Below are 27,969 nucleotides of genomic sequence, written 5' to 3' on the forward strand. Positions count from 1 at the left end.
AAAAAATACCAATACCATATTTCATAGAAATAGATAAACAATGTTTAAAATCATATGGAATTCTATAGGATTCTGGATAGCTACATAAATCCTGAGCCTTTAAAAGAGTAATGCTAGAAACATCTCTATACCTTATTTTAAGTTACACTACAGAGCCATGGTAAGAAAAAGCAACATGGTACTGATGGAAAGACAGGTAATGTTGATCAAAGGGATAGAATAGAAGATCGATATATAAACCCATACACCTCTAGTACCTGATTAAAAAAAAAAAATCAAAAATGTTTATTGGAAAGGACAATGCAGCAAATGGTGCTGGTAAAAACTGGATACACATGTAGAAGGATAAAACTAGGTCCCTAGCTTTAACCCTGTCCAATATTCAATTCCAAATGGATCAAAGACTTTAATTTAAGATCCGAAAGTCTTAAAGTGAAGAAAAAGCAAACTACTTCAAGATATAAGTGTAAGCAGGGGATTTCTGGAAAGGATTACTATCATTCAGGTAATAATGCCAACAATTGAAAAGTGGGATTGCAGGAAATTGAAACAGAAAAGTTTCTGCATAGCAAAGAAAACAACTGAGTGAAGAGAACACCTATAGAATAGGGAAAAACAAAACAAAACAAAACAAAAAAACCTTTGGTAACTGTAATGGTAACTTTGGTAACTGGCAGGAGATTAATATTTAGAGTATAAAAATATAGAGTATAGAAATAACACAAGAAACTTAATACTAAGGAGTCAAACAACATAATCTATCAACTAGTGAAATGAATGGATGATTCTCAAAAGATGAAGTATGATGGTCAATAAATGAATGGAATGTTTAGCATCCTAAACTATCAGAAAAATGAAAATTCATACTACATTAAGATTCTTAAAATTTTTTTTTTTACTTATTTATTTGAGAGCAACAGAGAGAGAAAGAGGCAGAGAGAGAGAGAATGGGCTGACTTGGAGTTCACTATGTAGTCTCAGGGTGGCCTTGATCTCAAGACGATCCTCCTACCTCTGCCTCCCAAGTGCTGGGATTAAAGGCATGTACCACCACTTCAAGCTGAGTGAAAAGGATTTTTACCATAGATTTAAGCTCTAGGGTTAATAGAGGTACCTAGACAAACAAACAAACAAATAAATAAATAAAAAGGACAACCCAAAAAAGTGCTGATGTGGACTTCTTAAAGGAGATCCATTTTGGCTTTGTGTTTTAAAGTTAAGGTTTCCCAAAATGTCCTGTTTAAAAACCTTTCACTGTATCTCAGTGCTACAGATAGAGATTGTGCTTAAGTAAGCTGACTATAAAATGATAAACATGATATTGTTTGTGTCCTAAAATAAAGTTACAGTCTAATGTTCTCATACAGCACCAGGCTCTTCCCTTAGACTGATGAGTAGGCTCGAATAATTGGAACAATACTGGTCTTATTAAAAAAATACTGAGGTGATGGGACCCATAGCTGGAGCCAGGAAGCAAGTCAGAACCATATCCAAACATAAGCCCACTCTCCAATATCAAGCTACCATCAATCATGGGTACAAGGGGCCCTACACTTATTAAACTCTCTATTAAAAAAAGTAAGTGTTATCTCAATTTTCCGGGTGCTAACTTACTCTTCGCTGGAGAATCTGCTTCTCTTTTTCAGACAGATGCAGATCCTAAGGAGAGAGCTGCCCCATCATACCTCAAAAGGGGCCCGAATGAAACTAAGGATAATTGGTGAAACAAGCAAGGGTGCTTTTTTCCTGTTTAACCGGATACCAGCACAAGGGGGAAGGAGACCAACACAGAGAAAAATCAACTCCTACCAAACCAGAGAGCCAGAGCCTCAGAGGCCCCCAACACCTCAGCACTGAAACAGACCAAAAATGAACCCAACATGGCTCAGGGAAATTTTGCGGAAGAGGGGGTGGAAAGAATGTCAGAGTCACATGTTGGGTCATGATAGGCAGAAAAATTTAGTGTACCAATAACTGTGGGCTAACTCCACAATGCACGACCCATTTATATCAACAAGGAGGGGCCACTGGGAGGGGGTAGGTCATGGATGAGCCTAAACAATGGTACCAAACTGCCTGTATTTGCTGAAAAGAAAACTAATAATAATAATAAAAATACTGAGGTGAATTTCTCACTTTCTTGGGCTGGAAAGCTAGTGATTAATATACTGTTCAAGGTTTGCTTGCTATAGGAACATATGTTAAAGGCTTTTTCTTTTTGCCTTGATTTATACATTTTAAAACATGACTTAGTTAAAATGTGTGTGCAGTTTTGATCTTTCAGACTGGACACTTGCTTTGCACTCCCAAATTCTGAGAATGTGCCAACATGACCCAGCTTGGGTTTGGAGGCAAGGCCTGGGTTAGATCCTAACTCAAACACTCCCTAGCTTTGTACCTTGAGGAAATCACTACCTTCTCCAAAAGTCAGTTTAATCATATCTAAGTGGGCCTAATTTACATCTTTTTCAGTGTCACTTGAGGAAGTCAGCTATTATAAATAAACTAATCAGTATAATATTCATAGCTGTCAGTACTCCCTCTCTAACCAGCGTAGCTTTAAGCCCTTTTCATGCATTAGTGCCAACTTTCCTATCAACATTATCAAAAAGATGAAGAAAATAGGACACAAGGAGGTACATGTTCTCTAATACACAGCATTCAATGGTTGTTCTGTTATGTTATTACTGATTATTTCTTGTGATTGCAGAGCCATCCATTCAGACACAGCCAAACATTAGATAAAACAATGTTTTTTATAGTCCAACTAGACATTATTCATCTGTCAGTTTCTTTTCCCAAAGCCTACTTACTATTATTTCTCCTCCTCTTATAAACTGGAGTCTGGGCTGGATTAACAGTATATCACTGAGATAGATGATATCACATATGATGTCCATAATAAGCCACAAGTATATGTTGTTTGGACTTTGATATGGAAAAACGAGGCGCAGTGGTATCAGCCAGCAGTTCCAATTATAGGCAATGGTGACCAGTGACAGCCACAGAAGATAGAGTTGATCTAGCAAGACAACAATGGGAGTCATCCAAATAGCATTGCAAAAGCATTAAAAGAATTTTGTTTCACAGTTTGGTCAAGCTAGGGTACTATCCTTTGCAGAGCTGCAGTTTGCAGAAAGACCCTCTCTAAAATATTCACCTCTAGAGCAGGAGGAATTGTGCTGTACCAGGAATAAAGTGATGTTACCAATTCTTCCAACACTGGACACTCTGCTTCCTATCTCCTGCCCCGGTCTGTCCCAGTGGATAACCTCACTACTTGGATTCAGGGAAGCGGAAACCCTGGAAAAGTCGGAAAGACCTTGTTCAGGCCTCACTGTTGCAACAGGCCCCCGATTTCCAGCAGTTGAGCTTCAGGGCTGCCCATGGCAGGTGGAGGAAAGGCCTTGTCCTACCAGAGAGGGAGGAAGTGAGTGGGAGTGGGTCACCGTGCCATTGAGGCAGTCCATCTCCCTTCACATATTGCCTGCCTCTGCCCATGGGAAGAGGTAGGCGAGAATTTGTTTGGTTAGATAATTAACTGTGTGACATCATGAAAGAAGATGGATGTGTTATAGATTTTTGGTGTCAGTACAAAAATTGTTCAGTGCTTTGGGGTCTACATTCCAAAGGTAATTTGGGTCAGGAAAGGGCCTAGACTGCCATTTAAAAACAGGCAAGAATATGTAACTCTTATTTTCACCAGAGAGGGTGAAAATAAGTTCTTTTCAGATTATATAGATTAAATTATGATTTCAAGATACATTCAGAATGTGATAAACCAGTTTCCTATAGTTTTGGGTCTAAAGGGGCTCTGGTGATTGTCAGATTTCTCACTGGGACACTCTTTGATGTACCTGTGTGTGAATCTATGCTTCTTGGAAGTCCAATTCTCTTTATGTACTCCATCACTGGTACCTTTTGGAATTTGCAACACAACATGTCACAGCAATGTTCTTTCTCTAGGTTAGCATTTCCCTCTTGTGTTGGTGATACAGCTTCAGGCTTTACTACAAAGGATACAAAAGAACTAATTTAATAGGTTAGTCAATATAAATTATCTTAATGACCAACAAATTAGCATTTGGGGAAACTGTAATCTTTTAAAATATTCCCCTCTTAATACAATTAAAATGTTCATGGTTGGGGCTGGAGAGATGGCTTAGCAGCTAATGTGTTTGCCTGCCAAGCCAAAGGAGCCCAGTTCAATTCCCTAGAACCCATGTAAGCCAGATGCCTGAGGGGGTGCACATATCTGGAGTTCATTTGCAGTGGTTGGAGGCTCTGACATGAACATTCTCTTTCTCTCTCCCCTTCTCTCTCCTGTCTTGCTCTCAAGTAAATAAATAAATAAAATAAAATAAATTAAAAAATGTTCATGGTTGAACTAGTGACATTTATCTTGCTCTATGTATAGCAAAACATAATGCTGTTATACTTTAGATAGATGAAATAAAAAATAAAACAGTGACATATATGAAAATATTTGATTAATGAAAACACTTGAATTTGGGAAACATACAAATTGAAGGCTTACAAGATGCTATAGAGTTGTTACAAACCACATGTCCATCATCCCACGGGTTTCACTTTGAGGTTGAAACATATCTGTCACCCATATCCTTTAAAGCATGGATAAATAAAGCTCATAATACTTTTAAACATATATCTTTATCAAGTGATGACTATGATTTATTTTAGTCTAATCACATTAAAGATGAACTATTATAAAAATCTGCTTAAATGTGTACTATTGTATACATAGTGCATTTTGAAGACACTGCTTCCCTTACGTTGATCCCATATGTTATCTATTTAATTGGTACTTATATGCTATCAGTCATATTTTCTTCCCCTCCATTTTACACACACACACACACACACACACACACACACACACACATGGTTTACATGGACACAATCATAATATATGTCACGTTAGTGCTTTATTCTTATTATTTTTATAAACTCATTAATAATTTTAAAAGTTGACAATTGCCCTTATGTTCTTTCTTTCTTTTCTTTTTTTTTTGCATACATGTGTGTCTGTCTCTCTATCACTTTGTGCGCACACATGCATGTGTGTATGTGTGTGTGTGTGTAAGACAGAAGACAAACTTGGGTGTTGTTCCTCAAATTATACTATCTATCTCTCTTTTTAAAGTTTTTTTTTTTTTTTTTTTTTTTTTAAATAGGGTTTTGCTCTAGCCTAGGCTGACGTGGAATTCACTATGTAGTCTCAGGGTAGTCTTGAACTCACAGTGATCCACCTCTGACTCCAGAGTTCTGGGATTAAAGGTGTTTGCCACCACACCTGGATATAGAGAGAATAAGCATGCCAGGGCCTCTAGTTACTGCAAACGGACACCACATGCATGTACCACTTTGTGCACTGGGCTTTATGTTGGTACTGAGGAAGTCAAACTCTGGTCATTGGGCTTTGCAGGCAAGAGCCTTAACAACTGAGCAGTCTCTTCAGCCCAGCCATCTATCTCTTTTTGAGATAGAGTGTCTCATTGGTCTGGAGTTCACCAAGTATTCCCAGCTATCTGGCCAGTGAGCTTCTACTGCTGAGATTAGAGGTGTGTACATCACTACATCTGACATTTCAATGTGGCTTCTGGGGATTGCGCTCTGGTTCTCATGCTAATGAGGCAAGCACTTTATCAATGGACCCAGCCTTGTGATTTTTTTTGTATGTTCTTTTTTTTTCTGCTGGATACTGAGGTAGTATTCTCAAATGTGTATAATAGGCACTTTGTATATTATGGCATTACTTAGTATTTGTAACAGAATTTGTGGCAATATGGATGGTGGTTTTAGTGTGTAGTCTGAGCCTGGAGCTCACCCGAACAGGACTCCCAGTGCTTTTCCTCCTCTGAGGGTTTTCTTGAGCAAGTTTCTTAACATGTTGGACAATTAAGAGCAAGTTGCATCAACAACCAGTCTCCTCTTGCTGACATAATTCTGCAATGTGATTTGCTCACTTTATTTGCAGATCAAACCCTGGGGTCACACAAATGCACCTTTACTTCTCCTCTCTGTCTCCTTATTTTCACCTTCCTGAATTACTCTCAAAATGAACTAATTATACCTCAGACTCTGACTTTGGGGGACTTAAACTGAATAATTTGTTAAACACATAACTGTTCATAACTCCCTTCTCCCTGTACTTCCTGGGAACAATGCCTACCAGTATCTAGGCTGGCCTCCGGTGATGATGTTTCTTTCTCTGCCAATTTTCTTTTGTAGAGGTCAGTTCTTTCACGCATTCTTATCACCAGCTTGTGTAGCTGGGCATCAGCATATTCATTAATAACGGGGGCTCCAAGCACTCTGCTATTTAGACTAAATGAAAGAAACATGGAAATAAAGATTAGTACATGGGGAGATACACACAGGGAGGGAATAAATATTTTATATTTCTTTCTATGTCAACCTCCCTTTTTGAAATCGAATAGAACATTAAAACTGTTAAAGTGTAGTAGAAATAGTTTTGGTGGAATACAGATTTGTCACAGAAAAGTTAAAGTACACTATGTAGCAGTACAAATAGTAACACTGTAAAAATTAGAACAACAGCAAATGGTCCTTCTCAACAATTCTGGATCCTTATGACTAGGATTCTGTCTTTAAACTCTGTCATAAGCAAGCATGGCACTAGATATCTAAGATGATGCCAAGATGACCTGCTGCTTGGTATACGCAATCCACATAATCCTGGGACAAGGCACATGGGGGTTTTGCTCCTATAACTGGCTCTAGTTATGTGGCAGAGTTCATTTTCAGATAAGAAGATGAATAGATGGGTTGTTCTATCCTATGAACTGATGACCAAGCAGGTTGTCAAAGATTTGAAGTATAAGAGGTGGTTATTTGAAAAAAATTGCCCATTGCTGATTTTAAGGAAGAAGGGGGCACTGATAAGAAATGCATGAGGCCTCAGACAGGCTGACAGGGATCTCAGGAGAGCTGACAACAAAAAAACAGTTCTATAACCGCAGGGAATTCGTGGGGCTCCTTCCCGGTTAGGTAGTGCTGGGGGAAGGACCAGGCCTGCTGGTTCCTCCCTAGGGGTTGAGGGGATGATGAGCGTCGGACGACTCAGAAACCTCTCCTGGCCACCGGAGAAAAACCACACTGAGTTGGGAGTCTTTTCAATGCAGGAACTCACAGAAACAACTCGTTTTATTACTCTGAGCAGTTGCCTATATCATGTTGGGGAGGAAGGCGGGGATTTTAGGATGGGCGAAGAGGTAAGGGCCAATAGTAAACTGTAACTATTGAAATGGTAATTACAATTGCCACGCAGAGGTAGCAGGCCAGAAGCCATTAGGCGTCTTGCTGAGTCCTAGCTGGCCAGAGACAGCTCGCCAAACTTTAGCTAGGCTCAGGAAGTTCCACTAGACCTCACGCCTGGGCCTTTCAGAGCCCAACAGGAATTCATTTTTGACAATACTCTGAATGACTTTGAAGGTAGATTCTTCTTCAAAGCCAACAAGTGAAGGTCTACCTTGGACTGACTGACCTCTTGATTTCAGCTTCAACTCCAGTCAAGCCCACTTGAGTTTCTGAACCGTGACATGGTGAGCTAAAAAATAGGTTGTTGTAAGCCACTGAGCATTTGGTAATTTGCTACACAGCAACAGAACAAAAACAGTACCACTGGTATCTTACACTCCATTCTGGGGAGGGGGAGCAACCTTCAATATACTAGAAGAGAGTATGGGTTGTAAGCTAGGATTTCTAGAGCTCTGCTCAGGGACTCTCTCTTCTGAGGACTGACCCTGGACTCATATGGGCTATGTTTGCTCTCTCCATCTCATCTTCTCAACTGCATAAATAGTTCTTCTCCATCTCTCTTCCAAACTGGGATCCAGTTGAGTTCAAATTGGAATTGGGAAGCCTATAGATTCCACTAAAAAAAAAAAAACAAATTCTTAGAATGAGCCCTTACTCAGGAACCATTTTCCTGTACCTGCTTCATGAATGCATCATGGTATGGATTCCCAGATTTTTTTTCCCTTCTGTTTTTGTTATAATGTATGCCTCCTTCACAGGTAAAAGTCTTGCCTTAGCATTGAGTGAATTACATTCTATAAAAACATTTATAAGACTTTCTAAGAACAGCATAGTTTGAACTACTGTAGAAGAGAATTAGGTACATTTTAAGACAAAAATCGGCAGATACTTCATCTATAAAGCAGAATAACTTTCTGCTAACAGTTATCATAACTTTCATCTCATCCTACTGATCCCCCTTTTAAGGAAAAACATAACAATAAACATCCTTACTACACAGGCTAAGGATTATTTATTTGCCTTTCCAGGTTTTGATCTTCCTCAGATAGAACTCCAGTTCCTTGCCCTCCAGCACACAGCCGTCTTTTCTGCCACACTGGCCAGGGTTGATGCCTCTTGCCCTGCTGGAACTGCTCCTCCAGAAGAAAGCTTATTCTGGCATTCTTTTTCCTTTCATTCTATTTCTATTGAATAGTCTCTGATCATTTTTTGTCAAAAATCTCTTCCTCCTCAGGTGTCAGCCTGACCCTTTCTTGTGCCCCAGGGGCAGTGTATAACAGGACTCAAACCAACAGTCAGTTTCGCATGCTGCCAATGAGCACAGTGCAACAATGCTCACCAGGGTCCTCGTATGGACGAGCTTGCTAACTGGATGCGTTGTAGGCAACATCAACGATCCTCGTTTTGCCAGTACAGCAGCACTCACCCCAGGAGAAGTTTCTGACATCCAGTCTCAGGGCTGGGTACTTGTTACTGCCTTCTTGAACTTGGACTGTGTATGCGGCCTGGGCCAATCAGTGTTGGCAGCAGGAAGTCCCAGCTCATACATCCGCTTCTTGTGGTAGAGCATTTTCTTGCCCAGGGTCTTGAGGCACTTGTGCCAAATGTCCCAAGAGATGCCCATCACTTGGTGCTGGCTGGAAAGAGGCCTTTTCACATAATATATACGCATATCTATCTAACTATATGTGTGTGCATCAGCCTATATGCGGAGGTCTGAGGACAACAGCAGGCTGTTTGTCTTCTCCCTCCTCCCAGCTTGAGATGGGATCTCCCTTGTTCTGTTTTCACCACTTTGCTTCATGTGGCCAGTCGAGCTAGCCCGTGAGCTTCAGGTTTCTTCTGGCTCTGTTTCCCATTGCTGTACATCGGCAGGACAAATACATGTACCAATGTGAAAGCAGCTTGGGCTGGGAAGTTGCACTGGCAGGCTTGCAAGCAATTGCTTTAACCCCTGAATCTTCTCCATAGCCCCAGCCATTTTGCCATATTAAAAAATTAAGTTTATTTTAACTGATACAAACATAAAAGTACATACTTAATGAGCTGTTGTGTGATGTTTTGATATATGCTTTTAGTCTTAAAATCTTAGTGTGAAAAAAACCTTTGTGTGGTTAGAAATTTATAAATTCATCAAGCAGTTATTAACTTCTACTTTATGTACAGCTGATGTGAGTTATAGGATGGGCTTGGATATTAATCATTTAATGGAAGAAGTTAGGCTATGAATTGATAATGAAAAATAATGAGGATCTACACAAAGTACTATATTGATGTTGAATCAATCCTAAGTTGTCAAAGAGTGGCTTTGCAGGAGAATTTCATTAAACATTAAGGAATTAGCAGAGCTTTGACAGAGAAGAGGTAGCTGGACCATCTGAACCTTGAGAGTAATGTGTTCAAGGATGAGAAATAGCAGGATGCATTCAGGAGGCATTCTCGTGTACATAGAGCTGTATGTGTACGTACAGGAGAGGGATAAAATATCTGGAAAGGCAAGATGAATAGGATAGGTTTTGATTGTTCCATATGACCTGTTTATTAGTTTTCACATTAAGTTGCAAATGCACCCAATGTAGACCATGAACAAGTGAGGAGCAGGAACGAACAGATTGTTTGGTGAAATACTGCTGAAGGGGGCAGCATGTTAGTATGGGAACAAGGAAAAAAAATAGTCAATTAGGTAGGAGCTGATGTGAGGAAACAGACTGAGGAAATATTTTAGAGTCAGAACTCACAAGGTTTGGTGGATTTTCTAGAGGTTTAGGTAACTTGAATATATCCTAATGACTCACAATGTTATTAAAAGATGCTAGCAAACATACTATTATTTTACATATTTCACATATATAATGTTATAAAGATGACATTGTTGTGTTGCTATTATCATCACTTTGACAAAGTACTTAATTGACCATATGTTAGCCTTAAAATTAATTAAAAGACATACCTGATAGAAACAACTTAAGGCAAGGATGATTTAGTTTGGCTCACAGTTTCAGTGCATCTCTGTCCATCAAGGCAGGGAAGACATGGTAGAGAGAATGGCTCAGGTATACACTAGGAGTATGTGGCTGCTTTTTCACATGGCTTGAACCAAGAGACAGAGAGCACAGACTGGAACCAGAAGTGGATATAACTTCAAGGCCCGCCCTTAGTGACAGACTTTCCCCAGCTTGCTCACTCCATCTCCCAAATGTTCCACAACCTCCCAAAACAGTGCCACCAGCTGGAGGAAGGCAAAGTGTTAAATATAGGAGCCTCTGGGGAATATTTCAGAATTAAATCACAACACAAATATTGGTATGTAGTGGGCACATAGAAAGGAAAATGAAGTTTTAATTTTGTGTTCATAGCACCTTGAGTAATAATAGGGCCTTGTCTGTGCCCAGGAGGCATCCAGATATACATTCCCAAGGGCAAGAACTTGCTGGCTCTGGGGGAATAATGGATATCTGAAGCAACACATATGGATGGCATCCTTATAGAATGTCCAGGTTTCAAAGTCAAGGACTATGTCTTTTCTTTATACTCCACGTGACCTAAGACAAGGTAATTTTTTAATAATTGCTTATTCAATAACCCTGCTACTTTTTTAACTTTTTGTTTGACTTTATTTGATTTGTCTCAATGTCTAATAAATCTATAAAAAGCAAAGTTGATGGGTGTTGGATCATTAACTATAAAATCAGGTACTCAAACTTTCAAAATGTTGAATTTAAGCTCTATGGTCTGAGAAGAATATTTCAACTTTTTTCTGAACTATCTATAAACCTTAACTGTCCATGTAATTTCTACTCAATCACACCAGCTTTTATTGCATAAAGATACCCTTGGGTAAAATACTGGAAATAGTATTAGGAACCATACTAGTATTTTACATATTTCATATATATTTTAAATATCACACATTTGCATGTGTTAGCTGAGACACTAATATGTCACTCTTTCATCTTCCTTGCTTTTTCTCCTCCTTTCTTTCTTCTCCTCTGTGAATATGCATACAAAAGCTATCTGTTTTTATTTAGGTAAATTTTGTGATGAAAGAAAAAGGCAAATCAAGATGAAACATATTTCATGTAGTAAGGAACCAAATGGGAGCAGAAGAGGGATCTAATGTGTGTTTCATTTGAACTATGTTTGAAACTTCCAATTCATATTACTTATATATTTTTAAAAGAATTAGTTTTCCTAACTATATGATAAAGGATCTGGTAAGTAGCAAAAAATACATATTGTGATAAACATGGAAGGAAAGTCTTATTGGATTCTTTCTGATTGAAAAGCCCAAGGTTTCTGACATTTCTTTGCCATTATGGAAGAATAAATGAGCTAATGTTATATTAAAATGCTGTGACTTTTGAAAAGTAGAGGACCAAGAGAAATCATTTTAAAAAGTTGATAAAAAAAGAGAAGAACTATAATAGTGTTCCCAATTTCTTAACTGTAACCAGAGTTGTGCACAAAAGTTAAAATTATACAATTCACAACCATGTCTTTGGGTCTGTAAATGTCTTTGCGTTCTATGGCAATGTACTATAGCAAGATGGATTGCTTGTGCATGGCTTGTACTTTAAATGTGAACACAGATATATTCATTCTGGTATGGAGGGCTTGACAGTTGGAATGGCTTTGTCTTGGGTGATTGGAGTTTGTGAGATGACATCTTTAAAGGTTAGGAAACGGAACTTGAGTTGGAAGTAGAACTGGCCTAGAACTTCAAGCCATGCCCTTATGGCCTTACCTCTGTCTTCTGGATAGGTTCTATTTTATTCAAAAGTGTCTACAGCCTCCCAAACAGTGCCACTGGCTTGGAATCAAGTTTCCAAACACATGAGCCTATGGGGGATGTTTCACATTTAAATAATGAAATATGGGTTAATATAGGTATGAAATCCTAAGTTTGGTTAGCATACTGCCTTCAATACTGACAAGGCTTATGTCCATCTGGAACTGGAATATATGACCATATGATCAAAATTAGGTTTTTATAAACAAATGTAACTACAGATAGTCTCTGACTTACAATGGTCCAACTTACAAATATTCAACTTTATGATGGTGCAAAAGCAGTAGGGTATGCATTGGAAACTGTACTTTGAGCTTAAAGTTTTATCTTTTCATGGATTAGTAGTGATATTTGGTATGATACTTTCTTGTACAGGGCAGCAGTACTGAACAACCCAGCCACACAACCAGAGGTTAAATTACCTGTGCTATGTAGTTTACTGTGTTGCTAGGTTAGACAGTTGGTAGGCTAGGCATATTAAATGTGTTTTGGGCTTATTCTATTTCTAGTTTAACAGTGTGCTTATAAGAATATAACCTTATCATAAGTTATAGAACAACTGAATTTAAGGAGAGTTCATAGTGTAGAGAATAAGTCCTTAATCTAAACACTGGAGCCTTTGTGAGGCAATGTGAAGACATAGAAAAATCACATAAGGAGAATTCTGTGTGAGAACAGAAGCAGACGTTGGGACCATATGCAAACCAAGAATTACTGTGGATTGGCAGCAAACACTACAAGCTAGGAGAGAAGCATGGAACAGACTCCTTCTCAGCATTTCCAGGAGGACAGCCCTCTCTAATAGCTTGATTTTTGGCTTCTAGCTCTAGAACTATGAGCATAAAATTTTGTTATGTAAGCCTTCCAGTCTGTGGTGATTTGTTAGGGCAGCCTTAGGAAACTAATTGAGTTAGCCACTTGGCTAATTGTGATTCCACACAGGCAGCTCAGATGGAGTTGTAAGAGAAATATATTCAGCTTAGTGTATGCTAAGCTTGAAGTGTGAATTAAGAATCAAGGGCCCTGAAAAAAAAACATTCAGTATTTCAGGCAGCTGTGGATTTCAGAAGGGAGGGCTAAACTGGAGGTGGTGGAGGAGGAATCACTTTTCTAAAGGAGAGGGTGGAGAGTACTTTGTGGTGAGGTTACTGCTAAGTGTCTGCATGGAACAAGAAAAGATGGGGAGTGCAAAACACTGCAATTTACTGACGCTTCAGCATTGGCATAGAAACAAGGAACTGAGAAGTGTCAGTTAGAAATGGTAGATCTGACAAAGGCAGAAATGTCACCCAAATCAGCCTCACTAAGAGTTTTGAGAAAGGTGGTCAGTGGTCTAAGGCTGCACATGAAGTAAGATGAAGCCCAGAAGAGGACTTTACTTTTTGCAAGGATTTCCTTGGGAATCTCTCAGCAATAAAACTGTGCACTGCCTTAAGTTTTATACTTTCCTCCCCATTCTTAAGTAGTTTGTAAAAAAAAAAAAAAAAAGCCAAGTACATGCAATCTGCCTGTTTTTTAAATAGTGCTTGGCATTTATACTCATTATTTTCAAAATTTATATAAAAGTGGTATTTATTTGCTCTAATGAAATCTTGAATAAACCCTAGCTTTTGTACACTTTCCTGGGTTTCTCTAAAGAATTAATTCACTTATCAGTGACTTAAGTAATTTCTTTCAAAAACTCTAGTTGGTTAAAATCCCTTTAAACCTGCTATTTCTATGTTGTTGACTCACATTTAGGAATTAAGACCAGAATGTTACATTCTACGTTGGGAAGCTTTAGTGGGAGAAAGTGAAATAGGCCTTTTGCCCTTTGCCATATGTAGGTAATAATTAATTATAAATTCAGGCAGCTGCTCTCAAAAGTTACAGTTGATGAAAAGTTACTTGTTTTGAATAGGAGAACTCAGGAGACATATTTATGACTGAAAATAGTTAAAAATAACATAAGATTCTTATTTTTACTAAAGTGACTGGCTGTCTACTATAAAGATTAGAATTTATTTATTTATTTTGGTTTTTTGAGGTAGGGTCTCACTCTAGCCCAGGCTGACCTGAAATTCACTATGTAGTCACAGGGTGGCCTTGAACTCATGGTGATTCTCCTACCTCTGCCTCCTGAGTGCTGGGATTAAAGGCATGTGCCACCATGCCTAGCCTAAAGATTACAAATTTTTAACAATTTTTGTGACTATAAGCTATAATTCAACCAATCTCTTCTCACGTTCAGCCCTAAATGCTATGAAGAGTTTTGCATTATCACATTTCACTTATACATATGGTGGTGTTTGTACACATTAGTTTATGCATATGGTAAAGCACATATGCATATTATGGTGAACAATTTCCTAGCCTAAAGTATTCTTGATTGATTTGTAACATGCTATGATATGTTTATATCTCTGAAGCTTGTTTCCTTTCTCCTTGTCAGTAGTCTACTCTTTAGAGCTCTCCTTCTATTAGTCTGTCTGTGCTGGATCTTATGTCCAAGGTGTTTAGTTTTTGTTTGTAAATTATATTGCAAGGGCCCATAAATATAATGGTATCAAACCCCATGAAGAGTTACAAAACTATTTTAAAGCTAAAGCAACAAAATTGGTTAAAAGTATCACTACATAGACTGTAAATACTCACATATTTCATTTCAGTAAAAATTTATATTGCAAATAGCTTTAAAAATATTCTTTTATGGGTGGAGAGATTGCTTGGTGGTTAGGGCACTTGCTTGAAAAGCCTAAGGATCCAGATTTGATTCTCCATACCCACATAAGACCAGAAGAATAAAGTGGCACATGCCTCTGGGGTTTGTTTCTCTGCCTCTCTCTCTTAAATAAATAAATAAAAATATTTATATTTTATTTATTTATATTTTATTTATTTATTTGCAAGCAGAGAGAGTTATAGGGCAGAGAGAGAGTGAGAGATAAGGGTCTCCAGCTTCTGTAAACAAACTTCAGATAGCTGTACTACTGTGCATCTGACTTTATGTGTATACTGGGGAATAAAACCCAGGTATTTAGGCTTTATAGGCCTAAATATACCTTAACTATTGAGCTATCTCTCTAGTCCCAGATAGCTTTTTTTCTGAGTAGAGAAAAAAATCAAGTAGGGTGACTGAATTTTAATCATTTTTTCCTTGCAAAATAGTAGCCTGGCAGAATCAGAAAATGCATTCAGAAATATTTCTGAAACTTGTAGGGAGGATCCAAGGTGAGTTTGAGCTTCTCACACACATTGAACATATATTTATTCCATATTTACTTTGAACCAAGAAGGATATAATCCTATTTGTTGTCACTTATTCATGTCCTCTTGATTTAAAAACTGCTCTACATTTGGGAGCAGTGAGGCCACCCTGAGACTAAATAGTGAATTGCAGGTCAGCCTGATCGAGTGAGACCCTACCTCTAAAAAAAAAAAAAGAACCTACTCTACTCTAATGGGACTACCAACCATCCCTACCTCATAGTGTTAAACTTCCTGGTGTCTAAGATAGGCTCCTATACTTATGTCACTAATTTACAATCCTATTTTATACCAGTTAAAAATATCTGTATTCTGAGGGCAATGGGACATCTGACCAACTCATAAGTTTCTCTCTCTAGCCTTCAGAATGCATACCCCTGGGAGAGACTTAACTGCTGTATTTCTATGACCCCATTCAGGTGGAACTAGTTTAAGACTGACATCATCATCCTCTTCCTTCTAACAGCATTTAGAGTGTTTCTCAAGAGTGGGGAATGAGAGGGAGTCAGGTAGCTTTGTTAGGTAGTTTAGGATGACTGGGTCCCAAGGTAAAAAGTAGAAATGTCCTTAAGTCTGCCCTTGCAGTTTCCAGTTTAGTAGAGATTAAAGAAGGATCTCTCTTCTTTTTAGACTAAAGGAGTTACCGAGCTTTGTTTCTTTCATAAACAAATGGTGTCTCCTCTTGTGAGGGAGTTCCCTTTGCCTAGCATTTAAATCTGATCCTGTCTTTGTGGTTGGCCTCTTCCTGAGCCAGGCCACTGAGTTCATACCTGTCAGCTCTCTTTGAAGCTCAGCTGAGCCTGATGGTAAAACCCACCAAAATAAGATTAGGAATAGATCCTTACAGGTGGGAAAACCCTCTTTTTTTGGCTTGGCACCTCTCCTGAATTTCTAGGTCCCTGATCTGTCAAGCCCCCTCCTTGCTGCCCTGCTGGGCTGAGATGGAAGGGCCTCCTCCCCTCCCCCCACGTGTGCTCCTGCCCCTCTGATTTCCATAAGGCAGACGCTATCGTTACTTCTTTTTATTTTCTCTGAATAAATATAATAATTTAATAACTGTAAAAACTGCAGCAATGGCACATATACATGAAGATGCTGTACTAGACAGCCCCAGGTTGCTGAGATGAACTTCCAGACCAGACACAGTTATGGAGGAAGGGATTTATTGAAGCTTAAAGATCCAGGGAAGGTTCCATAATGGCAGAAAGCTGGCCCACTTTCACAGGTCCAAGCAGAGAGAAAAAAAAGCCATAAGCCAAATCCCAAACCAACAAAACCAAAACCCACACCACAAACAAACACACCTCAAGAACACCAGGCACTTTGCTTATCTTTAGACTGCAACTCAAAATCCACCATCACACCTTAGGCCTGGACCCTAAGATCTGCCCAGTGACACTTCTTCCAGCCAAGTAGCCCTCCCAGAGGGCTGTTCTCTGCACCCACAGAGATGGAAGGTCTTGTTGAGCTATATACAGCAAGATGGTGACCATCTGTATGCCAGAGAGAGGCATTGCCAGGATACCAACCTTGGTAGTATGCTGAACACAGACTTCTGGCCTACTGTACTGGAAAAAAGTAAATTTGTGTTGTTGAAACCATTCAGTCTGGGCCATAAGTCACATAATACAAAAATTAGAGAGGAAAATCCTAACGCAAGGGTGAAGGAGTGGCTTCTGTCTTTGATGCTAGGTATTATGGCTTAGATCTTAAATCTTACTCACCTAGTAAGGCCTTTTATTTTTTCCAGCCTGGGACACTATTAGGATATGGTGACTCCTTCAGGTAGGGAGGCCTAATTGCAGGAAGTTATATCACTGGAGACATGGCTTAGAAGGGGATTTTGGGACCCCGCCCCCTTCCTTTTTCTCTCTTTGCTCCCTGACTGCCACAAGTAAGCAGCTTCATCACACACCATCTTCAGGCCCCAAAGGGACAAACCAACCAGTCATAGACTAAATCCTCGGAAGCTATGAGCCAAAATGAATCTTTTCTCCTTTTAAGTTCATTTTTTTCTGTGTGTTTTGTTAAAGCAAGAGAAGGCTAATACACCAGCAAACAATTAACAAATTAAAAGGTAAAAAGGTTTAGAAGTGGAGGAAGCAGATGAAGCAGAGATTTTTGGTAAAAAAGTTATATTGAGAAACTTCCTTCAGGAAAAGGGATGTGGTTAATATGCAGGTCGGGGTGTGGGTCTTTATACCTACTTATACATCTGCAGCTAGACTCCTTGAGATGCAGTCCATGACCAGATGGACTTACTACACAGACTAAAGAATGCCTAGTGAGCAGTTGAGGTCCTAATTCCTGCCCCTGAGATACATCCATCCCTATGACTACTAACACATGATGGGTGCCTTGGACTTGGACCCAACTTCTCCCATTTTGCAAAATTGCAGTGAGACAGAGAGAAGCAAGAGGCAGGTCTCATAGGGGAGTTTCACACAGCTTCCACTCTATGAAAGGATGTGAGCTATTCTGAGGTGGATCTTTCCTTGCAGCAGTATATGTGCCTGAGGTCTGGAGTTCGTGATGCCAAGATTGGCTTCATCCATAGGGTTGTCTATGGAGATGTGCGTGAGGAGCTTCTGGCAGGGAGGAGATCCATTCAGGGCAAATGAATAATCTAAATGCAAATGAAGGCAATTTGTAGAAAGAAGGGAATCAAGACTGTGTGAGTCAATGAAGTAAAATCACATGTTAGCCTCAGAGAAACCAGAAATAGCACACAGAAGAAAATCAGATTCAAGAAGAGAGAAATGAGGATGCTGATGATCACACACAGAGGTCAAGTTATGACGCTGCACATTTGGGGACAGGATGTTAGGACACAGATCTAACCTCTGGTGACCTGGGCATGGCTGTGAGCAGCTATTGGAACCCTGGAGAATCAGGCTCCCAGTTCCTGACCATTTAGGAACTAGGAGGCTCAGTGTCTAGATGTAAAAAGTTTTCTGAGTCTTCTTCAAGAGCGAATGGTAGCAAATGTATCAGTGATATACTTTCTCAATTAGGAAATATTTGTAAAGCCACTTTTCTCTGAAAGCACAGACAAAAACCTAATTTATTTTCCAGGCAAAGAGTTAATGACATCTAGTAAAGAATGCAGAATAAATATTCAATTTGACATTGAAATAAAGGATAAAACACTATACATATATTAAAGGCACACTGAATGCCAAGTTCATGGCTGCCTTTCCCCTTTCTTTTAAATAAAGAATTGCAAAGAAGCCGGGCGTGGTGGCGCACGCCCTTAATCCCAGCACTTGGGAGGCAGAGGTAGGAGGATCGCTGTGAGTTCGAGGCCACCCTGAGACTCCATAGTGAATTCCAGGTCAGCCTGGGCTAGAGTGAAACCTTACCTCGAAAAACAAAAAAAAAAAAAAAAAAAAAAAAAAAAAAAAAGAATTGCAAAGAGAAAATGAGTAAGTCAGAAGCACAGAAACCAAACCAAACATACTGAAGAAGGCAACTGGCTTATGTGTAAAATTTAAATAATTTTGACTTTAAGTTATTAAATGAAAGGATGAAATGTGTAACTTCTACTAAAAGTAGACTTATAAAGAGCAAGATGGAATTAAATAAGTTACTGATAAATCTTGCAACTCAGTGAGAGAACTGTGCTGGTAGTCTGTTTCTCTATATTGAAACTTTCCTTGAGATGTGAGAAGTTGGTAATAACTTCCTCCTTTTAGCATTTAGGTTTTCATGAACAAATTTCTACTGACTGGGTTACTGCCACCATCTTTATTGCTGTCCGTTATCTGCTTTTGAAGACAGAGTTGCGGGACATTCATGTCACCATTAAAAAGCCACCAACTGATTTTTTTTTTTTTTTACTAAAGTGCAAAAGCAATTTAAAGAAGTAAAGATAGCTTTTTCAACAAATGATACTAAAGTAATTGGATATTCGTAGGCAAAAGAAAGAATTTTGATCTAAACCTTATATTTTAGATAAAATTTCTGTGCAACAGATTACGAACTTAAGTGAAAAAAAACTCTGTTAAGTTTTTAAAATTAGGAGAAAAAACTGGATCCAGAACTAACAAAGCCTTCTGAAATTTGTCACCAACAGCACAGTCCATTAAAAAAAGTTCACATTAAATAAAAAACTCTGTGATAATGGTGAAAAGGTAAGCCACGAAGAGGGAGAAGAAGTTTGCATAAACACATGACAAAGGTCTAGAATGATGAAGAAACCCCACAGCTCATCAGCGATAAGGTAACTTATATGAACAGACACTTCACAGCAGAGGTTATGTGGAGGATAAAGAAGTATAAAAAGATGTTCAGAAGTATTAGCCATCAGTAAATGCAAATTAAAACCATAATGAAATGTCACTATATATCTCTAAGAATGGTTAATAAGCATATTGATAACACCAAACACTAGCAATCCCATGATTCCTGCCTATAGTTATCTGCTGATGACAACATAATACGTCACCATTAAAAAGCCACTATTATCTTTTTCACAAAGGTACAAAGAAAATCAAAGGAGGTAAGATAGCCTTTTCAACACATGCACTATTCGTATAAATATAAAATGGCATAGAACTTTGAAAAATAGGTTGGCAGTTTCTTTTTCTTTTCTTTTTTTTTTTTTTTTTTTTTGAGGTAGGGTCTCACTCTAGCCCAGGCTGACCTGGAATTCACTATGGAGTCTCAGGGTGGCCTTGAACTCACAGTGATTCTCCTACCTCTGCCTCCCAAGTGCTGGGATTAAAGGCGTGCGCCACCATGCCCGGCTTAGGTTGGCAGTTTCTTATAAAAGTATTGTAATTTTTTAAATAAAAGAATTACCTGCATTGCATGCTTGCATATTTATTTCGGAGAAATAAAAACTAACATTCGCATAAAAATCTGTGCATGAATGTACGTGACTGAATTATTTGTAATAACCATAGACTGGAAACAGCCCAGATATTCTTCATCTGGTAACTGTTAAACACACCGTGGTACCTCAATGCCATGGAATACTTTTCAGCCAAAACAAACAAATGAAAACAAGCAGATGCTCACATTGGAGTAAATCCAGGTGCGATGCTGTCACAGGGTTACAAATGGATGCTTCTATTTAGATAGCATGTTTTCAATTATAGAGGCAGAGGGTAGATTTGTGACTGTCAGGGGGTAGGCCGGGATTTGGGTGGGACATTGAAGTAGGAGGACAATATGAAGGCTCTATCTGTACAGTGGTGGAACTGTTTGCATCTTGACTGTGGTAGTAGTTGTGTGAATGTGATAAAATTGCATAAAGCTGGGGCTGGGAATGTAGCTAAGTGCCTGCCTAGCATGCATAAAGCCCTGGGTCTGTTCTCCAGTAGTGTATAAAACAAGTAAACACTAAATATTCATGCATATGAGTGAGTGCAAATGAAACTGAGGAAATCTGAACATGATTGTTAGATACTAATGTTAATATCTTGATTGTGATATCTGCTACTATAGTTTTTCAAACTATTGCCACTGGGGGAAATTTGATAAAGAGTGCATGAATCTTTCCATGTTACTTTTTACAAGGGCATGTAGATCTGCAGTTGTCCCAAGATTAAGCTCTTGGTTAAAAAGGAGCCTCATTAATTTGATCACAGGCTACTTTAATTATCATTAACATACTTAGGTAGAAACATGGAGTTCTATGACTTTACTACTTAGAGTGGTTAATGGACCACTACTTCTGACATTTCCCTGGGAGCTTTTCAGGACTCACCCCACACCTAATGAAGCAAACTCCTCATTTTAAAGCATCCGGAGATGATTTATATTAAAGTTTGAGAAATATTATTTGATAAAATTACTTTTCAAGTTTAAATCTGAAAATTGCTGACAGGAGCTCAAATTTTCTTTAAGCTTAAGTGCTCTATCTTTTCTTGAAGCAACTGATTAAAAAGTTCTGATTTTTCTGGAATAGTAGCTTTGTCAATGTGATACATGATTCTCACAAAACTCAATGAGATGGATTTTATTACATTCTGTTCAGATGAACTAACTGCTCAGTCTATCTGATGTAAAAACCATGCATGCAAATAAGTGATAGAAGCTTACAAACCAATTATGGCAGGGTTACAGAAGAGCAAAATGAAATATAATTGACTCAATGGCTGCTCTCCTTTAAAAAATATTTTAGGAGGCCAAACTAGTTAGTCTTAGAATGAGTATTTTTTCTTAATAAATAGAGAACACTCATAGTGCAGGAAACACAAATGAAAAGGAGAGTTCTGCTTTAGCAATGTGTGCCGGGAGGTGAGTTTGTTACTATTTAAATTAAATGATACTAACCTCAATTTAGTCTATTTATGTGTAGGTAAAATGAATAAGTTACAATGGGGAATAATTAATAATATATGGGGAGACACTTGAATCTTAAACAGGAAAATATGGATATTCATAATACCATATGGTGCTGTAACACAAGTTTTTAAAGCTTTTTCCAAGAGGCAGACCTTCTCCTAATGAACACTGTCATCAAATTTTACAGACAAAATTACTTATAATGTCTTATGAAAATAATTTGTGTAGTCTGTCACATACTGTAGCACACAGAATATTCAATGTAAATGTTCTAATTTCTGAAGGGCATAACAGCAAATAGCTATAAATCTCACTCATAAATCATAACGGCATGCTTGAGGGAGCTTCATTTGCTCTCTTTGTACTCAGTGCAGATCTTGGATGTGCATCACAGATTTTTATACAAATCAGGGACACGTAAGTCACATAAATTTGCATCTGCACCATGATTCTTCTTAGTGAATGTGACATAATCTTCCTATTCTCCATGAGCAAGCTGCAAAAGCAATATAAAAGACATAATGTTCTGAAAGCAGTTTAGACACTTTGTAGATCTGTTCTTTTAAATTTTGTATTTAAGAAGAAGGGGTATCTATAAGAAGAATGGCACTTAAATCTTTTTGGAAACAGAAATCTGTATTTAGAGCTGGGCATGATGGCATATACCTATAGTACCAACACTTAAGATGTAGAGGCAGAGGTATCAATCAGGAGTTCAATGTCATCCTCAGCTATCTAGTAAGGTCAAGGTCAGCTTTGACTAGATGAGACACTCTCAAAAAGCTGTGCATGTATGTCTCTGTGTAGGGCATTCTGTAATTGATAAGAAGCTTGGACTTTTTGTGGTTCTTGCTGCCTTGCTACCTTTAATAACAGATATTTAAACTTCTTACTCAGGATAGACATTGGTGGTCCTGAAGACTCAAGTGTGAATACATGGTAAGGCTAGAGCTCAAAGATCACAATACTGTGGCTGGACATTGGCATAGTTCTCTATACTCATAAACAGGTGGTATTTCTCTTTGCTGGTGGGCAAGGGGAACTCAAGTTTTATAATGAAGGAAGCATGTAATTTTAGGTCACTTTGAAAGAAAAAGGACAAAACCAGTATTAATTCCAATTTCAGCATAGGATATTCAGTGTGACTCTGAAACTTAAGCTTTATTATCATCGCTTTAAAGTCACTCACGTAGGCTTTAAAGGAGTGTTCAAACTGTTCAATGTCTTAAAGTCCACTCTCTAGAAGAAAAACTACACACTCACTTGGACTGCTATAATTAGAAAACAAAAACATGGAAAGTTAAGTGTTGGCAAAGAATCTTTGTAACTTCTCATCAATTTTTTGGACATAAGCCAATCACAAAATTGTCACACTAGGTTAAAAGAATAGCTCAAAGAATAGAAAACACTCAAATGTGGTTACTTTCCTTTCCTGATGAGGAAACTGAAGTTTTAATAGATCAGAAATTGGTCTAAGTTTAGAAAGCCAATATGCAGAGGAGGTAGAGCAGAGTCTAGAGCCTATAGCTCCCTTTCTTTTGATGCATTGTTCAAATCTGTTTTCTTTAGCCCATCAAAAATATATTACTGGCTGGAGATATGGCTTAGCGGTTAAGTGCTTGCCTGTGAGGCCTAAGGACCCCAATTTGAGGCTCAAATCCCCAGGACCCACATTAGCTAGATGCACAAGGGGGCGCATGTGTCTGGAGTTCCTTTGCAGTGGCTGGAGGCCCTGGGATGCCCATTTTCCCCCACCCTGCCTCTTTTTCTCTCTATCGCTCTCAAATAAATAAATAAAATAAACAAAAAATATATAAAAATATATTACTGTCCTCTTTCACTTTACTTCATTTATGAATATGAGACTTGTGTCACTTATGCATTTATCCTGGTCACTAGCAAAATGTGTTGAGTTACATAATATAAAATTAGTCTGTTATTCAATCATTAGAATTCAGGTTAACACTGCTTCATGTATTAAACATACTTTACTTTGTTTAAAAAGTGCTACAAAAGCTTAGGTTATTTTCTAAAATAAAGTTAGTAGAATATGAGTTTTAGCAAAACCCATTTGTCATGTAGAGACACTAGTTTATTATTTAAGTGCTCAAAAATCATGTTTCACAATCCATCCTAGTGTTATGTCAGCCTTTAACAGAAAGTCACATGATTTATATTTTTCAGACTGCATCATATCTCTCTTTGAAAACTCATTTGTTCATTTTTATACATGAGATTCAAATTTATTTGCAAATAAACAATGCTATTTGTTATTTAAGCCTTCACTGGAAATCCAGTATAAATATTATTTTCATGGGGGTGATATGACACTTGAATCTACCTGTGTGAGAGCATTACTATGATTTTATAGTCTAGGAAAATTAATTATCTTTCATGAATGAAAAGCAAAATACATTTCAAGCTTATATTAGGTAGAGGCTTTGACTGGAGCAATAAAACATACATACAAATATAGAAAAAAACAATTACCTATGGAGTTTTATTCTTTATTCTGTTCCCCCTCACACTTCCTTATGTTTGGTGACATTTAAATTTTCTTTACAGGGGAAAAGCTTTTCATTCCATAAATAAAATTAAGCTTAACTTGATTTTTGCAGAGTTAGTATATAATTTGTGTTAGATCTATATTAACAAGCTTATTTTATTTCCTGAAGCAGATTTAGAAGATGTATTGAGGCATGGAAAGGTGAAGGATGTTAGATTGCTAAGCAGATGGGATTTCAATGAAGACATGAAGGGCTTGAAAATAAGAACATTAACAGGGTGAAATCAAGGCCCTCTGTGGGTCAGAACAATGGCTTTTGATATCCTCAGAATTTAACAGTGGACTGTGCTGGTGCTGGACTGTGCTAGGCCATAGGAAATTTGTAATTAAGGATATGAAGACAGTTTGTTAGTGGGAAAATCTTTTTTCTCTCCCTTCATTTTCTCTTTTGACCTTTTATGTTTTCAATTGTTCTCTTTGCCCTTCCCCTCTTATTTATTGTTAGATTTAGTCTCACAAAATCCAGAAAATCAGAGAGCAAGGTTGAAGACCCTTATCTATTTGGAATAGAAATGTATAACCTTGGGTACCATTTTCATTTTTGTTAGATAATAACTTTTCCTATGATTAGTGATCAATGATAGGAATCGTGATTCTTTGGATAAATCTTTACATTTTGAAGGTTAGTATAGTGAAATATTCCCAGAATTTGATTTTACTCCTCAAAGTGTCATTCTCAAGTCCCTCAAAATTTGAATCTTTTTAATACAATTATATATTATAGATTGTGAATTATAATAGAATTTATAAATAATCAATATTTTTCATATGTTGTTACAATGATTAATAATTTAAGTATAAGTAAATTGATCCCAAGTTTACCAATAATATCAATACCATTGAATGTTTGAGTACTGAATATGCTCTCATTTCTAATGAACTAATCAGTATTTGTGGTTTAGTTTTGAATGTTATACATGATGCTGGCCTAAGACAATGATTCAGTGACATCCACAGCAATCAATGTAACTGCTGAAAGCAATTAAATCTTCTATTGTTTTGTAACCACAGTTAGTTTGGATAAAAATTAAACTTCCTATATTTTCATATCATTGTGTTAGATTCTTTTTTGCTAAATTTATGTGGTTGTCAAAGTGTTTTATTTGAAAGTTCATGGTATTTTAGTTTCAGCAGGTGGTGAACTCTTCATCATTCTTTTCAGACTACTTTAGAGTCAATTTGACCCAAAAATTTACTTTAGGGGCTGCGAAGAAGACTCAGTAGTTGAGGCGCTTTCCTGCAAAGCCCAACAGCAGGTTCCATTCTTCAGTAACTACTTAAAGCCAGATGCTCAAAGTGGCGCATGAATCTGGAGTCCATTTGCAGTGGTTGGAGGCCTTGGCATGCCCATTCTCTCTGTCTCTCTTCTATTTTGCTCTCTGCTTACAAATGAATAAATAAAAATATTCTTAAAAATTTACTTTTTCTCCTTTTGCACTTTTCTTCTCCTTCTCTTCCCAATCCTGTCTTCTAGTCCTCCTTTTACTTCTTCTATATTAGTTATTTTTGTCATTGCTGTGATAAGATACCTGACAGAACTAATTTAAGGGAGGAAGGATTTACTCTGACTCACAATTTCAGACAATATAGTATACCATGGTGGGGATAGCATGGCTTATGATTCTCTTCATGGTGGCAGGATCTTGGGGCTCATTCATATCATGAACATCCAGGAAACAGAGACCTTCACTGGCACTGGGGTGAAGCTGTGACCTTCAAGGTTTGCCCTTGGTGGTGTACATCTAGCTTGTGCTTAATGAACCAAATGTTTCATAAGTTCTCAAAACTATGCTACCAGTTGTTCAAACATAAGAAACATTTCAGGTTTAACCATAAGACCATCTATCCATTTTTTTCTTTTTCTTTTTTTTTTTTTTTTTCAAATTCAGCAGGTGTGGAATACTCAAATCTTTTCAAATTTCCTAACAATCAGTTGAAACCAAAAATGATATAATTTGTCTTTCTTCTCATTTTCCCTATTCTATTTTCTTTTTTTCTCTCCTTCCCCCTCTTCTTCTCTTTTCTCTCTTTAAAGTAAAACTGAGATAAATCAAATAGCAAATTGTCCACAAATTTAAGCATGTTAATTTATTTTTTAGTAGTAAAAAATCACTTAATTGCTACAAATTATTTGTTGCACTTCCATAAAAGGTTTTTGAATTTCCAAAATGAGTTACTAAAGCATCCTATGCAATATCTCATAAGACTACCATAAAATTACACACAGTTACACAGCTACGTATATTGTATGTATGTATGTATGTATGAATGTATGTATTTTCTTCTTTATCTAATATATGTAGATCTGCAGTTGTGCCCTTTGTTATTCTATCAGTGATTAATTCAACTCTACCTAAGGTGTAGGAACAACATCTTAGAATTGTTAAAGAATATTGTCTTCTATTTTCAAGCACTTACATACTCAGTACCATTTATAAATGTATGGAAATTTGCTATCAAGAAACTCGTAAATATCTAAAGTGAATATTTTCAGCTAGTTGTATTTAAATGGCAATTATGGTAGAAATTCTGGAAATTTTTCTTGGAGTTACCACTTCATTGTCTCATTTAGTTTCTATTTACAGATGGTCTCTTGGGTGTAAAAAAAAAAAGACTAAACTGTTTAAAGCCTTAGTTCTTTTTTCCTATCTCCAATATTCTCAGGTTATAGTAAGAATCAAAAGCAGTGACCCCAAAATGAGTGAAATGATATAATAAAGGGAAGGTTTTTGAATAATTTCTTATGTTAATTATTAGTGTATGATAATTATATTAAACATAATTAAAATATATAATATCAATTATTCAGTTGTAACTCCTTTCAAATCCTTGCTTTCTTAACCCAGAATGAATGCTCCATTTCAAAATACTTTGGCCACATATACAAATGAACTTCTTTTTCTGCTTTGATTTCTATGAGCTCATCATTATCCATTTTGCATGTACTATCTATCTGTCTGCTTTTAGATCCAGCTGTTCCTTAATTATCAAAAAATATCTTTGGAAAGCAGAAAGATAGAGTTTGAACTAGAACTTCAAAATTTTAAGTCTAATGTGGCAAAATATGTCAACATTGATAAGCATTACAGAATTCATGAACTTTAGTTTCTTTCAGTGTTAAGTATTTCCTCAAATACACGCCACTAATGATGACCCACAAGTTTGTGAAGTGAGGTACAGATGGTAATCTGTGGAGGACATCTTTTTTTATCTCTGAAACAAGAATCCTCTCTACATTTCATGTGGGCAGTTGTCAATGGAGTCTTTGAAAATGGAATCTCCATGGACTATGTGAAGTACTTTAGAAGATAAGGCAAACGGGCAGAGTACAACACCAACATGTGCTGGGAGATCACTGTTATATCACAGCCAATGAATAGGCAATTATATATAAATCATTACTTCCCATCCCCTATAGTATGTTTATATTAGTGTGTGCGTGTGTGTGTGTGTGATGTATACATCCACATGCATGCCTGCAGAGGCCAGCGGAGGATGTCACATGTCCTCCTCCATCATATTCTCTCACTTAACGTGGAGCTCAGTTTTGTAGCTACACTGGCTGGTCAACAAGCCCCAGAAATAGTCCTGTCTGAGACTCCCTCAGCCTTGGTGTTATAGACATATTTTGAAAATGTGGGTGTTGGGAATGAAACTCAGGTCTTATGCTTGTGCAGTAATTGCTCTTACTCACCCAGCTGCCTCCCAGCTGCCTTCCCTACCCACACCACAGTGTTTTTTTACTCCTTTGCTAAGGATTCTACTATTAGAG

At 37.6% G+C, this 27,969-nt stretch overlaps 1 protein-coding gene and 1 pseudogene across 1 annotated transcript in view; both read right to left on the minus strand.

Moving 5' to 3' along the window:
* Cngb3 (cyclic nucleotide gated channel subunit beta 3) overlaps window positions 1-27,969 on the minus strand; it is a 185,209-nt gene that overhangs the window by 109,472 nt on the left and 47,768 nt on the right. Inside the window, 3 exon segments of the mRNA XM_045143550.1 lie at window positions 2,814-3,022; window positions 3,858-4,010; window positions 6,194-6,348. Coding sequence (XP_044999485.1) covers window positions 2,814-3,022; window positions 3,858-4,010; window positions 6,194-6,348 — 517 coding nt within the window.
* On the minus strand, window positions 8,315-8,926 carry LOC101616922 (annotated as a pseudogene).

Source organism: Jaculus jaculus, chromosome 2 (genome assembly GCF_020740685.1).
Source record: "Jaculus jaculus isolate mJacJac1 chromosome 2, mJacJac1.mat.Y.cur, whole genome shotgun sequence".
In the NCBI taxonomy this organism is placed as follows: Eukaryota; Metazoa; Chordata; class Mammalia; order Rodentia; family Dipodidae; genus Jaculus; species Jaculus jaculus.